At 40.6% G+C, this 14,885-nt stretch overlaps 1 protein-coding gene across 2 annotated transcripts; it reads right to left on the bottom strand.

Annotated features, from left to right (window-relative positions):
- Positions 1-75: 75 nt before the first annotated feature.
- Positions 76-14,792, bottom strand: LOC110973080 (bifunctional peptidase and arginyl-hydroxylase JMJD5-like). 2 transcript variants are annotated; one of them, XM_022223559.2, is made up of 11 exons: positions 14,700-14,792; positions 12,283-12,639; positions 11,508-11,691; positions 10,700-10,819; positions 9,543-9,702; positions 8,665-8,869; positions 7,941-8,013; positions 6,861-6,905; positions 5,053-5,216; positions 4,354-4,465; positions 76-3,712 (listed from the first exon to the last, which is right to left on the bottom strand). In XM_022223559.2, exons 2-11 carry the CDS (start codon positions 12,612-12,614, stop codon positions 3,524-3,526), a joined length of 1,584 nt encoding a protein of 527 aa, XP_022079251.1. In that variant the 5' UTR covers positions 12,615-12,639; positions 14,700-14,792; the 3' UTR covers positions 76-3,523. The 2 variants fall into 2 exon arrangements, with proteins under 2 accessions (XP_022079251.1, XP_022079250.1); XM_022223558.2 differs by lacking the exon at positions 14,700-14,792 and adding an exon at positions 14,297-14,683.
- Between the last annotated feature and the right edge of the window lie 93 nt (positions 14,793-14,885).

Here is a 14,885-nt window from a genome sequence, read left to right on the forward strand (position 1 = left end):
GCAAGGATTCAAGATTAGCTTAACATCTGACCAAGGCTGCCTAGCACCAGGTAATGCAGCAAGAGTATGCGTATGTTCAGATGGCATCCCTCTTTATTTGTGTACCTATCCCACGCCTTCTTAAATTTAAGGCCAACACATAGGACAATTTGTGAGAAATGCGTTCAAGAAATTACATAACCTGTACATAAGCTAAGGAAAAATCAGAGTCATTTTTCTAATTGTGATTGTCTGGTTAATCAATTAACTAAAAACTAAGAGAACAGCTTCTAAAATTATATAATATAATTCACTCCATCAAATTGGAAAATTGTTTAAACAATCAGACATATTACCAGAAAAACAATAACGTTACATAAAAAGTCCAGGCAGAAATTAATTCTGTCTCAGTTTTTATAGTTTCAAATTTCCAACAATGAGCCTTTTTTTTCTGGAACCATTCCAAAACTACTCCCTCATCAACCCAGCCCATCAAACACAAGGCTGACCAGCTTGTCTTACTGGGGCGTCAACTTTTGATACCAGTAATAACTATACAAACAGTTTGATAAGCAAAGTGTACAATCAACCATGTACTGATCTGTACCATCCTCTGGTTTGGAAGGGGGAAATCTGTGTAAGCTCCCCTGATGATAAGGGGATTGACTTCGGTTCAGGATCTTCTCGGTTTTAATTCCTAGTCAGGTAATGTTATAATAATTCTAACATCAAACAATGATGCATTGTCACTAGCCCTACCTCTCATGTAGGTATAGCCTAAACCATGTACATGTACAATCTTATTGGGTTAGGCGATGGAAAGGTACTATGAGGAATAAAAAAAAATACATGCAGCAGGAAAATTTAGTCTCAGATTTCTTCTAAAGCCTAACTTAAATCAAAAAGGTGATTTTTTTTTATTAGAAAAATCAAATTATGTGTTCTAAAAGTTCAAGTAAACCTCTAGCCTACACAGATACAACCGAGTAGAGATTTTCATTCAAACATCCCATTTTTATTCACTTCATACACATTTTTTTGATCACCATTTGTACAAAAGATGTAAACAAAAATATATCTATATGCATCATCAAAACTATGTACTGCTTATAAAAAATAAACATGTGTGAGCTTTTATCAACTTAAATGAAACACTTTATAAAATATTTAGTTCACTACAAAACTATACAGTCTCCTAAATTTAAAACCCAAAGTACATTTATAAAAGCTCTATAACTATGCATGTTTGAAAAAATGTGGGGAAGTCACATTTTCAGGGTTGCCTATGAAATGAAAATAAACTCTGAAAATGCACAGCTTCCATGTCACCTTTCTACTTAAAAAAATAATGTTTATGCTAGCAAGAATTTTCCAGTTTCACATTCAAGTTTCCAATCTAATCAAAAATCCAGTTCTTCCTCTGAAGAGAAAACATCAGTACCAAAGCCATGTTAGAAAATGTGGGTTTCACTACAATTAGTAGTTATGTTAGGGCTTCTTCCTTGAGGTCAACTGTGGCAGCCAGTTGATGAGCAGCTAATATCACAACTGGTACAGTGACCTGGATATGAGGCTCCTTACTTGTACGGAAAGTTCCCAATTGGTATAAAAGTTTGTGCCTGGAATTACACCACAGCAACAGTAGCTTCAGGTGTTAGAAATCAGCATGGGTGTGGTTCACCATGAACTGAAAAACTTTTAAAAGTTGTATCTGCAAAATTATTTAATCAAAAAAGAAGCGCTTCTCATACAACTCATGGGTAGAGCTATTTTCATGGTAAGTTTCTGAGTAAAAATTATTTCTCAAACTCTTTTAAATTGTTATGACCCACAAAAAAGTTACAGTAAACTCTGGCTCAGTCGGCACTCTCAGGACTCAAGAGATTATGACGACTTAAGCGAATGCCCACTTGTGCTGTAAGTCGTCATTGTGCCGACTTACACGTACACATGTATTGCCTGTGTACATTATGATTCCTTGCACTAATTCAATGGCTTTGATTTACCCTGCTTTATTTCTACCGCCAAGGTCGATCCCAGCAAATTCATTCTCGATTATTACCCTCGCGGGCTGCAAATTCGATAATTGATCAAGTGCCCCTAAGGACGAAGCAAGGACGGAAAGCTACTTGCATATAATTATCACATCACAACTTGACAGTGCAGTACGTATGTAAATGTGATACAGTTACAGTACAGAAAACATGCACTCATCCACACACACACATTGGTTAAGTTCGTTCAATATAGTCTGGATACCAGACCAGATGATTCTGACTACCCGACGAATCATAATCAAGGGTTGTCAGGGAATCTTTGAGCAGGGTAGTTCAATAAGGCGACCCCAAAAATGGACAGAACGCATGCGTGTAGCACTTGAGGGGGTTACTGGTACTGATGTACTCATGCTGGCTGATTATCAACCACGGCCTGTGCTGCTAAGAAACAGACATCAGTCAAGCAGTGTGGGACTTGTCACTGGACACTTCTTGGCAACCACGGCGAAGGAAACTGATACTGAAGCACAATTTTTTTTAATGCCGACTTACACAAAGGAATTTTTCGGTTTTGTGGAAAAGGGACCGAGAAAAACATGCCCACTTATACGAAATGATGACTTATAAATGCCAAATTAGAAATGACATTTTCAATGGAAATGCATTACAGATAATCAGGACTGTTGTCAAATGGCCAACTTACATGATATGACGAGTTACACGATGCCGACTTAGTCAGAGTTTACTGCACACTATGACTCCATCTAAAATGAACACCAAGCTATCAAACAGCAATGCATTTGTAGTCAAACCCTAACAGGTCCATCACAGGTCCGTCACAGGTTCATCAAAGGTCCATCACAGGTCCATCACAGGTCCATCACAGGTCCATCACAGGTCCATCACAGGTCCATCACAGGTCCATCAAAGGTCCATCACAGGTCCAACACAGGTCCATCACAGGTCCATCACAGGTCCAACACAGGTCCATCACAGGTCCATCACAGGTCCATCAAAGGTCCATCACAGGTCCATCACAGGTCCAACACAGGTCCATCACAGGTCATACAGCCTCACTTTGAGTCACAAGCTATGCAATTCATTGTGATGAAGGCATTCCTCTGATTTCTAATCATCCCATTTCATGGCACAAAACTCGAGAGTTGGCATAATGAACTTGTAATTGACTCATGAAAAAATTCAACTTCAATTCTGCCGTCAGTTGGTTTCACAAAGTGGATTACATCCACATAAATGTGAAGAAAATTAAAATGAAAAAAAAAATTGGCATGTCAACTACACTGCTAGATAGGTGGTCATATGGGGTACAAGCTGACACACCTACTAGGAAAGTCATGCTCAGACACAAATCTTCTTCACAGGAAACAACAATCATCTTTAAGCCCCACCCCTCCCTTGTTCTTTGGACAGGTGGATGGATGTATGGATGAGACAGGGTTTGGAAAGTTTAATTTGTAGGAATGTCTAACACAGTTCTCACTGGACACACTGTCATTAGGCCTTCTTCACAAACAGAGAACGTTGACTCACAGTTCGTCATGCACAACCTTGAATTTCTGGATGATGCCTTCCTTGACCAAGTGCTTGTACCACAGGTGTTCCAAAAATGGGTCGAATTCCGGGACCTCCTGAAATTGGGAGAGGGAGGCATCGGCCATTTTGTCCACCATTTCAGCAGTGATTGTGTCAGCATCTTTCCCAAAGTGATCTAAAATCTGAAATGCCAAAATGACGAGGATCACAGTTATTGCATACAATCATCAAAATCGTATCTATTTTCTCCACTTGTCAAATTAATCCATAACAGAACTGTGCTCAGTCTGGTAATGTGTAAATTTGTTAATTTCTTTAAAATATTGATATCAGTAAATGTCTGTATTATTGTCTGGATGTCTGGTTATTCTAGATCTCAATTAAACATGTTTTGGTTTACTGTGCAAGTCCCAAGGGCCTTGCTATGATGCGGATTCATCTTTAATCATAGTTTGTAATGTCTACTTGCTGCTATGGAATGAACGTGAAATATTCTACACCTCCCTGGCCCCCTCTTCTAAGTCATATTTGTTGGCAGTTGTGTGTTTTACCTTGACCACGTCCTCTAACCATCAAGAGAGAGATTGCGTCATCAAAAAGGCAGCAATTATTTTACTTTGCGCACAGACATTCTAATATTTAAACGGGGAATTCAACAAATGTTGACAAAGCAACAGAAAGAATGCTAAACTGGAATAATGAAAATGGTAGAGTAAAATAAAAACTACAATTTGTCTTGAAATGAAACTTTAAAGCGATGAAATTTGAATCTGTGAAGTAAAGCAGGTTATTTCTTTATAATGAATCTGTTGGAACAGCTTGCCTCATTTGCAACTACGCTGGTGCCTCCAAGATCTTCAACGTAGGCCTCAACAAACTCACTTCTTTTGAAGGTTTCATCTGGGCTCTCACTTAACAGGTCCTCGTACAAAATCCTGAAATTCAACCAACAGATGAAAAATGGGAAACAAGAAAGAAACTATTGAAAACAACTGCAACAAAAGTATTCCTTTTTTACTGTTCATCCTATTACTTGAGACTGGTCTTCTAAGTAGGCTTTTGACTGGTCTTGTGACGGTCTCAATAACACTAGAGCTGAGCCAGATAAAATAAATGATTATTCCAATAATATTCGGTCGTACAGCAAATTTTTGGTCAGCCAAGCATCTAGAAGCATTTTTTATAGATGCAGAAACTTAGAAATTTTAATCATTACGATAACTTAGGGTAAATGGATGCAGAGCTGTAAGTTTCTTTATCAGATTAGGCATAAAGGAGGCGATTTGATTAGAAAAAAACGAAGTACTTTTCTTCTTTTATCATTGTATCGACACTTGATAATCGATCAAATATTTACATATTTGGCAAAGGCCTATTACAAGACCAGCTCTAGGTCCCTCCATTGTCATTCAAGTTCTAAATAATAAAAGAGGTTTGAACCAGGCAGTTGGTCCAGCCTTTCTGTTGTCCCCTAACGAGGGAGTATTTGAGCATGCACCCCTTTGTTGCTCTTGTCACTTACCTGACGTCATAGGCCTGGATGTGAGCGTACTCAAACCGGTCCGTATCAGATGGGTCCAGAACTTTCAGTGACAACACCAGGTCCTTGAGCTGTGAGATGGAGAAGCTGTTCAGCTCCTCCACTGTGATGTAGCCCCTGTTGGAAGGATCTATTGCTGAACGGAACTGGAACCAATGAAAGAAGGATTCCTTGGAAAATAAAGTAGGATTCCTTGGGGCAAATGGTTTAAGAAATCTTGTAACCCTGCAAAGTTAACCACTTGACACCGGAGGACATATAAACGCACATAATTTTCCTTGTTTGTTCCACGGAGGGCTTGTGCACTCATTTAAGAGTTTTGTTTTCATTTCCACGGTTACCATATTAAAGCACCATGCTTGGTTGAATCAAAGCACAATTGTAAGGTTGAAGAATTTTCAAGTCAAAAACTCGCCCCAGCAGCTTTTTCGGCTTGGCTATGAATAGCAGACCTCTTTCGGTATTTCAAAAAAGAAATTGTCACTTGCGAACATGGCAAATGTGCTTGGACAATCCTCGCATGCACATGCATGCACTGTTGCTCCGTAACGACCTCAAGGACACACTTCATTTTGGGCATGTGTAGTTGGTATATCAAACTGATTCATTCCTTTGTAACATTATGCTCATTTTGTAACTTGTCATAGCTTACATTTACAGTGGAAGACCATGACCAAGTGGTCACCATGGTCCTGGGGAAATCATTCATTTGTTTGTTGTGCATAACTCAGTTCTATAATGAAAACACACTTTTCCGGAGCACACTGGATGAGAAAACTGGTCCTCATCAACCAATTTTTTTAATAGCTTATTAATTTGGCAAACAATGGTTTTTTTTCTGCTGAGGTGCCCTCAAATTGGGCCCACGACTCAACAGCATGGTTTTATTTGACAAAAATATTTCTTAACTTACTCTACGTACAAGTTAAATAGATATTAATGGGCCAGTTTGGTATATAAGCATGAAAAAGTCACCCTAGAACAAAGCACCTGATGTCACACCAGCTCAAACATGTTCAGTTTGTGGGAGTTGGTGTACAACTTTACCGACAGGGTCAACCTTAAGCACACACCTGACACTTTTCATTTTGAATACTTGTACACCCTGCTGGAATATTGACTTGGCTCACTGTGAGCACATCTCAACTGGTAAACTCCACTGGACCTTTTGGCTAGGTAGCCTGTTACTGGACCTTTTGGCTAGGTAGCCTGTTACTGGACCTTTTGGCTAGGTAGCCTGTTACTGGACCTTTTGGCTAGGTAGCCTGTTACTGGACCTTTTGGCTGAGTAGCCAGTTACTGGACCTTTTGGCTAAGTAGCCTGTTACTGGACCTTTTGGCTAGGTAGCCTGTTACTGGACCTTTTGGCTAGGTAGCCTGTTACTGGACCTTTTGGCTAGGTAGCCTGTTACTGGACCTTTTGTCTAGGTAGCCTGTTACTGGACCTTTTGGCTAGGTAGCCTGTTACTGGACCTTTTGGCTAGGTAGCCTGTTACTGGACCTTTTGGCTAGGTAGCCTGTTACTGGACCTTTTGGCTAGGTAGCCTGTTACTGGACCTTTTGGCTAGGTAGCCTGTTACTGGACCTTTTGGCTAGGTAGCCTGTTCTGCAGGCGGCAGTGTCCTGCAACCAACAAATCGATGTGCTCAAGTAGAACTTTAGGCATAAACACAGATACAATGATCTGTAGCTTTCTTTCTGTCCCTTACTTTCAATTTACATATACATCTCTTTTACGCATCTCCTGTTTGTAAAATTGATGACTGAATCAGAAGTCTCCAAAATCTTACCGAATCTTGTCTCATCTTGTAATACCCTGGGTCATTCTTTTCGCCCTGAAAACATGAAAAACCCAGTATTTTTAAAAGTAAATAAACTTTCTATACCAAAGACATTGAGCCCCACAAATAACTTCCAGAAGGACAAAGATTTTGAAATTCCATCCGTTCAGACACTGCAGGTCACGCTGATAGTTGTTTCAGCTCACTGTTACTGATAATCTCATCCCACTGAAACCATGAAAATCCATCGAAGTCTTTATCCATCTTAACTCCTTTGGCACTGGCACTATGAACTGTGCTAAATCCTAGAAATTCCACCTCAGTGTAGGAGTCCACATACATGTACATGTAGCCCATTCTTTCCATATCAAACTTTCTACTGGTGCACACAGTCCCATAAAATCTTTTAAAACTTGATAGGTTTTCAGGAACTGGGAGGGTATTGACTTATAATCACTTGGAAATGGAAACACTCCTTTTAAATTTGGACAAATATCAGTGACCAGCCAGTATGTATTCAAGCAAATTTTAACCTTTTAAACCTTATTAAAGTCAACAGGTTCTATTAAACCTAACTCCCCAGAGTGATTTACTAGGAACCATACCGATTCACACAAATTCCAACTCCATATGGTAAACTGTGCACAAAAACTGTTGGACTCTGTTTATTTTGGGTATGCCTGAACCCATGTTAAAGCACAAGCAGTTTAGGGGTACAGTACCCAGTGCCACAAATTCACACACTTTACTGGTGTTCAATTCTGTGTGGTTGGGGACGGTTAGGGTTAAGGAAATAATGCATGACTAGATTAGTGCAAACACGTATGCTCAGATAATCAGAATCCACATCAGCACATGGTCACTGAACAAGAAGACTGATGAAATCTTGAGACCTAATATAGTGTGGCCAGTTCCCATTGATTCTCTGAGTGAGGTCCAGTCTATAATCTGTGTAGTTTAACCCTAACCCCCTAGGGTTTATGTAAAATCGTATTGAAATTGGAGGATTTGGGACTGTTAGGGTTAATTTTACTGCCAATGTGCACAAACAATACATCACCCCACCCAGAAAAAAAACAGAAAACTCACATAAATGAAATTGGTCACAAAACTGTCAATCCATATTTTGCCATCTTTGTCTGCCACAGTCTGCAAGACAGTTCTAGAAAACGGACAAACACGCAGGGAAACTAAAAGACACTCTATCCACACAGATATGAAGTTGAAGACTAGTTTCTATGCCTGAATTCAATGAAAGATAACACTGCACATGTACTTACACCACAAGCATGCTGTCTTACTTTTGTACGTGGGGGCATTTTTCCCCAGACAAAATTCAAGTACAATATACACTGCAAACATCAGTCGCAACAAAAACTATTAATGTGCATGAAATTTGGCAGTTCAGCAATGTTGGGGTTACTGTACACATTGAACTGCATTTTCAATTACCTGCTCAAAACAGCAGGGCAGAAATCATGCTTTACGTCAAATGATCTACAACATTTTTTGGCTTGTCTTACATTCCTTACGACTCCATTGAAACAAAAATTTCCTGTGAAATAGAGAAAATACTTTTATTTCCAGTGAGATATGAATATATCATATATTAAAAGGATCTTTTTCTGATTTTTTAACCATACATAAAAAATCACTTGACATTTGGTCACTAACCAATTAATTCTTAAAGTAATGAAATTCTCCTCTCCATTACCCATAACTTGCGCTAACACCTGCTGCAATTTAAAAGACTCGTATTGGCTAAACTATTTTTTTTTTTAAATATCTGAACAACTGGGGAATTCTGAATTACCTCAGCACGTGAATGTCCATCATGCCCTGCGATAGGTTGCCATGACCACTGTACCTCCACAACACATCCACCTCATTCATTGGCCGGAAGTCGGCTGGGCCATGGTTGTCAAGGCAACCCTTATTGTCAAACTCATAGTAATGAGAGAACCATATGGAGACCGCTGCATTGAGGTAACCGTTGGAGCGCACCTGGTGCATGTAACCTGCCAAAGGAACACGGCAAATAGTGGAGGTTGTTTAACAGTGTGGTTTGCAGACATGTGATGGCCATCTTAGTGGAAAAAAGTGATGGCTACTCTCAGGGAACTGGTTTCTCTGAGGCCTATATATATATATAGATATATTTTTTCTAATTTCAAAATTAGATCATATTTTATGTAGATTAAACCTCATCCAATAAAATCCAAAATTGTGCTCCACTCGATTTTGATTAATTCAGGCTGTAAAAATAAAGTGCTATTACTCTATGTGGGGATTTATTTTCCAATTTGTACAAAGAATATTCCATTGGGTTACTACAAGATATCAATGATTGCGGATTTCAGCAAGATAGCTGGCAAAAATTTTAGCGGATGAAGCAAGACTTAATTTTATTTTAAAAAATCAACTGTAACATGGAATAGACTTTGAAAACATCATACATGGAAGCTCGTATCAAATTTGGCACTTTGCAGCAATCAAATCAAAATTTTACTCAATACAAAACTTTAATGTCATAAATTAAGTTTAAGAAATCCTAAAAAGGACTATGCGGCAAAATCTCACATTACAGCATTCAAAGTTCAACTTTGTATACAACGGGGGGTATTCACGTTACTGATTCAAGCAGCAATATGGTTTTTTTTAAATATTTAATGGATATTAGAGTCATCCTACCACTCGGCATATAGATGCAATCTCCTTTGTTCAGTATGACCCGAGCGTACTCCACATTTCTTAACTTGGGGTACCTGGTCAAGTCTGCGTTATCTACATCGATGGTTGAATATCCACCAAACTCATAGGTTGATTCTTCTGATATGTACAGAGAGGCTTTCTATATAAAAAGAACAGTGTGCAAACATATAAAGTTCAATCAGTTCAGACTTTTTTGTGCTCCTGTGCAAGAATTAATAAGTTGATGTGAAGCTTAATGAGTGGAGATAGACTGGTCCCTTGTCCTTTGGTTATATTCTGGAATTCCAAAAAAGGTGGGACTGTTGCTGGCTGGGTGATTGGCATTTTCTTAATGACGCTGAATGTATTTGCTCAAAAATTGTCATCTGAAGAGTTCCTCGTTCCAACATAGACAAAGTAATATGCTGAAAGTCCAGTAACCACTCCCTGCCGGGGATTCCGGATCCAGACACGTATGCTTTAAGTGCGTGGCCGGGGTCTCCGAACTCGGACAAAGGGAACAGGGCCTTGTAACAAAAGACCAGGCTGCTAGGAACTACCACTATTTTTTCACTCTCAGAAGTGGAGATAATCCACACTTGTTTTGAAACAGTATACTGCGGTTTGGGGCATTTAGAGCGAGCGGAGGACCACCGGGGACAAAAGCTCTCCACCACCGCAGCGATGAGCCACACAGCACCGCTGCATGCTAATCTGGCCCCTATTGAAAAGAGGTCAGCAGTGCACTGAGCCGGGTTTGTGAACAAACGAAAGTTATATAACACCGCACAATCTGGGCTGTTTTTACATTAATAGATTTTGTCTGTCAGGCTAGAGGGGCTACCAGACAGTCCTTCAAGTGTTTGTAAGTGTCCAGTAAATGAAGATAGGAATTGTTAAAGAATTTCGAAAACAGAAAAAACTGATAAATATCCCAGCCCAGCATCATTAACATTGATAACTGCCCAGGCAGGAAGTGGTTAAGTTATGGTTGAGCATAGAACCCAGAATTTCAACAGTAAACCACAAAGCCTCTGACAACATAGTCTGGAAGAAATTTCAAGGCAAGTTGTGAAACATGACATGCGCTATGTAAAGACGTCAGTAGCCAGGCACTGGTGAGAGAAAATGTCAGTGGGGTACAGTTTTACACTGACCTGCTTAGGATCAATGACAAGCCACTGCTTGGTTCCATTGAAGACACAGTGCACTGAGCTGTACGGGTCTCTGTGAAGAAGGGTCTTGCCACCTTTAGAGCTCAGAAACAAGTGGACTTCCTACAGGAAAAAGACTGGTGTTTAATGACCAAATTCTCCGCAGTTTTCCAACTCCTTCATGCTCACAATCCCTGCTTTTGACGGCAGTTGCCCCTGGTGCAACTCAACAAAATCTCCCCAGAAACAATCAATGGGTACTTTGTTCTTAGAGGAAAAAAATTGTTTCTTCTTGACGGACACTTCAATATTTACTGCTAGCCCAATGTCAGGCAGATTTCCTCTCACACAAAAGCCATGTCACATTGAATTATTTTGGGGAAAAACTTACCGTCACTGTTGCCAACGTGACAAAATTGAATCCAATGCACAGAACTGGTAAACAGCCATAATTTCCAAGTGTCAAATATTTGTAGTCAGTTTTACCTTCAGCAGTGGTAGGTTTGCAAAATTACATTGCAAGAGAAGTCAATGCAGATAGCCACTTAATGTAAAACTTACATTTTGATCACACACATGGGTCAGGGCATATTGTGTTTTGTGCATATAAGACAAGATGGGCAAAATCAATGACTTGATAACGTGCAAAAAATTACAATTTCAAAAACATTTCGCCCTTCCCGTAAGCCACATGATTTTAGTATCAGATTATAAGGTCAACCAGAGGGCGCCCTCATGAGTTTCTGAGAAAACATGCCACTGTAGGTTGTAAGTGACCAGGAACTCTCCACTGACCAAGGAACTAACCAACCTGAATGCTTCGTGAGAAAGAGCCACAGGTCAAGCAGGGAGGGATGGCAATGTCAGGCTCCATTGGGGAAGGGACCGTGGATATGATGTAGCCGTCCAATGACTGGTAGTGCTGCAGGAAATGAGCGATGGTGTCCCGCCCAAGGCCCCCAACACCAGCCGGTATTCGCGAGTTCTCTTCGTGTCTGAGACATATCATTAAATGGACAAATCTGTAAACTGCATGGGTATTTCTCAGACTGTTTGGCTAGCCTCAAGGAGCAGAAGGGTTGGAGCTAGAAAGGGATAATGAAAACATGCTTACATCTGGTCTCTTTCTGAAAAGAAAGACACATCCATTCTGACGATGAGGATTCAAGTAATTTTTATACCTGTGTATTTTTTTTTTCATTTCATTCCCTCAGCACCTGTCTCACACTTACTACACAAGTCTTTATTCACTGGCAAATGCACAAAGCCCACAGAGTGCTCAGGCAGTTTGGAAATGGCCAGGGAGTAAGAGGCCGGAGTAAGAGGCCACGTGGTTTGGGATGGTACAGAAAACTAATGGCTCATTGTTCCTGCTATTCTGTGATGTATGAAAGCACTGTTCTTGTTATCACTTAAGGCATACAATCTATACGGTTTAGGGCATTTCTTGACGAACAACCTCAAATGAGCTCCCTCACAATCTCTGCACAATGAACACTGTTCACTGACTTCAGGGATTTTTCACAGGTTCCATCCCCTCAAAAAATCAACTTCATGAGCTCAATAATCTATTTTTCAAACTTTACCTTGCCTCTAGTCTCACAGTCAAGTTACCATACTTCTGGGTGAGATACTCTTCAGTCCACAGATGGTACGCTTTGGACTGCCGCGCAGCTTGCCGAAAGACCACGGGGCGGTACTGGCTGACATAGCGCCGGTTGAACTCCTCGGGTCCAGGGACCTCATACAACTCATCAAGAAAGTCGGTGGGCTCGCGGTGGGAGCCCAGCGGGGCTTTAGCAGCGGGGTCGTAGAAAATGTCCAAATTGCTGGCATCGAGAGAGCTGTGCTGCCCAGTTCGCTCACACAGAACTGCCAAGGTGATGAGCAGGACATGACTGGTGGCGGGACCCCACATTGTTGGACTGTCTAGTTTACTCAGACTACAACATGTGGACAAGATTTACTGTCATTAAAAGAAATTGCTTGAAGATGTGGGCAAATGCTAAGGACCCTTCACAAGTCAAGCAGACAGAGATCCTGAGTGCAGTAAAGCATGCCAACAGGCCAATTTTGCTCAATGTTATTGAACATAATTCAATATTTCACAAAAGAAACCAAAGATGAGGGCCTGAATACTGTATCCCACCAGCCAGTTTATATTTTTCATGATACATTTTAAATTGAGAATGATTCCTACATCATTGTGCAGGGGGTCACACCTGTACCACTAGAACCATGGGACTTGTTGTTCCCCCTTCCAGATACAGGAGGCAACACAAACGAAACTGGGTCTGGGTGAAAATTGGATCTGACAGACGTAGTCAGACCTCGCCAAGTACCCCACCAAAAAATTGCCCTCTAATGACAAAACTAATTTAGGGCCTAACTGAATTCCGTGTATATAAAATAACTTAACAGAGGTAATGTCAATGCTAGAAATTTAAAGATTGGCTGTTAAAGACCGATGTGTTATAAGTTCCTTATTCAACATTCAACAAGTAACCGTTTGATATTCAATGTTAAAAAAGTAACCGTTTGATATTCAGGATGCACATCCCTAAAAATGATGGAGCGCAAAAGGCACAGAAAAAAAACCTGCGCCACCAAGCACATCCATTCACATTCAGCCTTATTTACATTGTACATGCCATTTCACAATGATGCATACATACATATACACAATTATTTGAGGGAATAATGGTCAGTTATAGGTATATGTACATCTGCTGTTTTCATTGAAATATTCTAGTCACTCAAAATAATAATTAATATACATCAAGCCCACGCCCCAGGTTTAAACTTATTTTCAAAGTGTTTCTATAGCACTTCAGCATCACACTTTAGCATCCCTACTGCTTCCATTTCAACCAGGGCAGCGAAGTTTTTCACGGTCAAAACAGCTTTGACTATAAACCAATTTGTCGGTGGAGGTTTTTGCTTGCAAACCAGAGTAGAAAAGTGAATGCATCACACCACACTTTTCTCCAATCGAAATAAAATACCCAAACCCCATGCCCCGCCCGGAGATTACATTGAATCTGATCTCATTGTTCTCCTCAATCTGCGATGACTCCTTGCAACCAAGGCATGGGTTTTTCGTGGTTTACTCAAACAAGTGCTCAAATGTAGGTGGTGCAGTTTGTTTTTTGTTCCTTTTGCACTCCATTGTTTCTAGGGATGCACATCCTGAGCAGTCCCCAAATGTCAAAAGGTTACTCATTCAACATTGAATATCAAACAATTACTTGTTCAACACTGACTGTCGAATGTCAAACGAGGAATAAGTAGGCCTAACTAACTTTTTGGACAAATACAGTGACCCCCATGATAGCCCCACTAGTGTGGCATGGATCACTCCCGATTTATCCTAAGGATGGATCGGGAGTGAGAGTCTGTGCCACACTAGTGGGGCTAACCCCATGATTGATTGTGCAAAGTTAAACTTGAAGTCTAACTTTTACCAAATGCAAACAATGTGAGGTGTGGAGAGCAAACTGGGTACTTGGGCAAGTTGAACACTTCTTGTTATTTGTGGAAACCAAATTTCACAGAGGGGGTAATTTTCAGTTTCCAGAAGTAGCCTAGGCCATAGCCTACCTTGCGCACATGCATGCTGGGCAGAGTGCAGAATACCCCACCACTCTTAAAAATGACCCCTGGAATGACTGGTTACATGGGTACAAGGTGAAAATCCCTTGAGAAGAGGGTGACACTTTGACCTGTACCTGGCTATGAGGTTGATCATGGCAATTGAGCTTGCTTATTATGCAGCAGGCAAGTAGTACCTTTGCATAATCTTTAATTGGCCGGCCTAGAACGCAGGCCTAGGCACAAGCACGTCTTTGCAGCAGTACTGCCAATAAGCAAAAGGCCTAGCACTAGTTTAGCAGTTAGTTTTTCCGGCCTATGTAATGTCACTGAGACCAAACAACCAATTCACAAAGAAACAATTGTTCATAATTTCCCAAGCAGTCAAGCACTTTCATTCAGTGTCACTCACTTGTCTTATGTCCTGCCGTCAACGAACCGAGTGGTCTTCGGATTTGCTTTATTTTGCTCAAGCATCTGCACGTCACATGCACAAGTAATACGCAACGTTTGCCATGGATAGCGCCCCCTACCGTCCCCAAGAGACTACTCTACGGGGAGCTGATTTCTGGCAAGCACACATTTGCCAGACCAAAGT

This window comes from Acanthaster planci, linkage group LG03, assembly GCF_054643075.1.
Source record: "Acanthaster planci isolate LZ-2023a linkage group LG03, COTS_SCS, whole genome shotgun sequence".
NCBI lineage: Eukaryota > Metazoa > Echinodermata > Asteroidea > Valvatida > Acanthasteridae > Acanthaster > Acanthaster planci.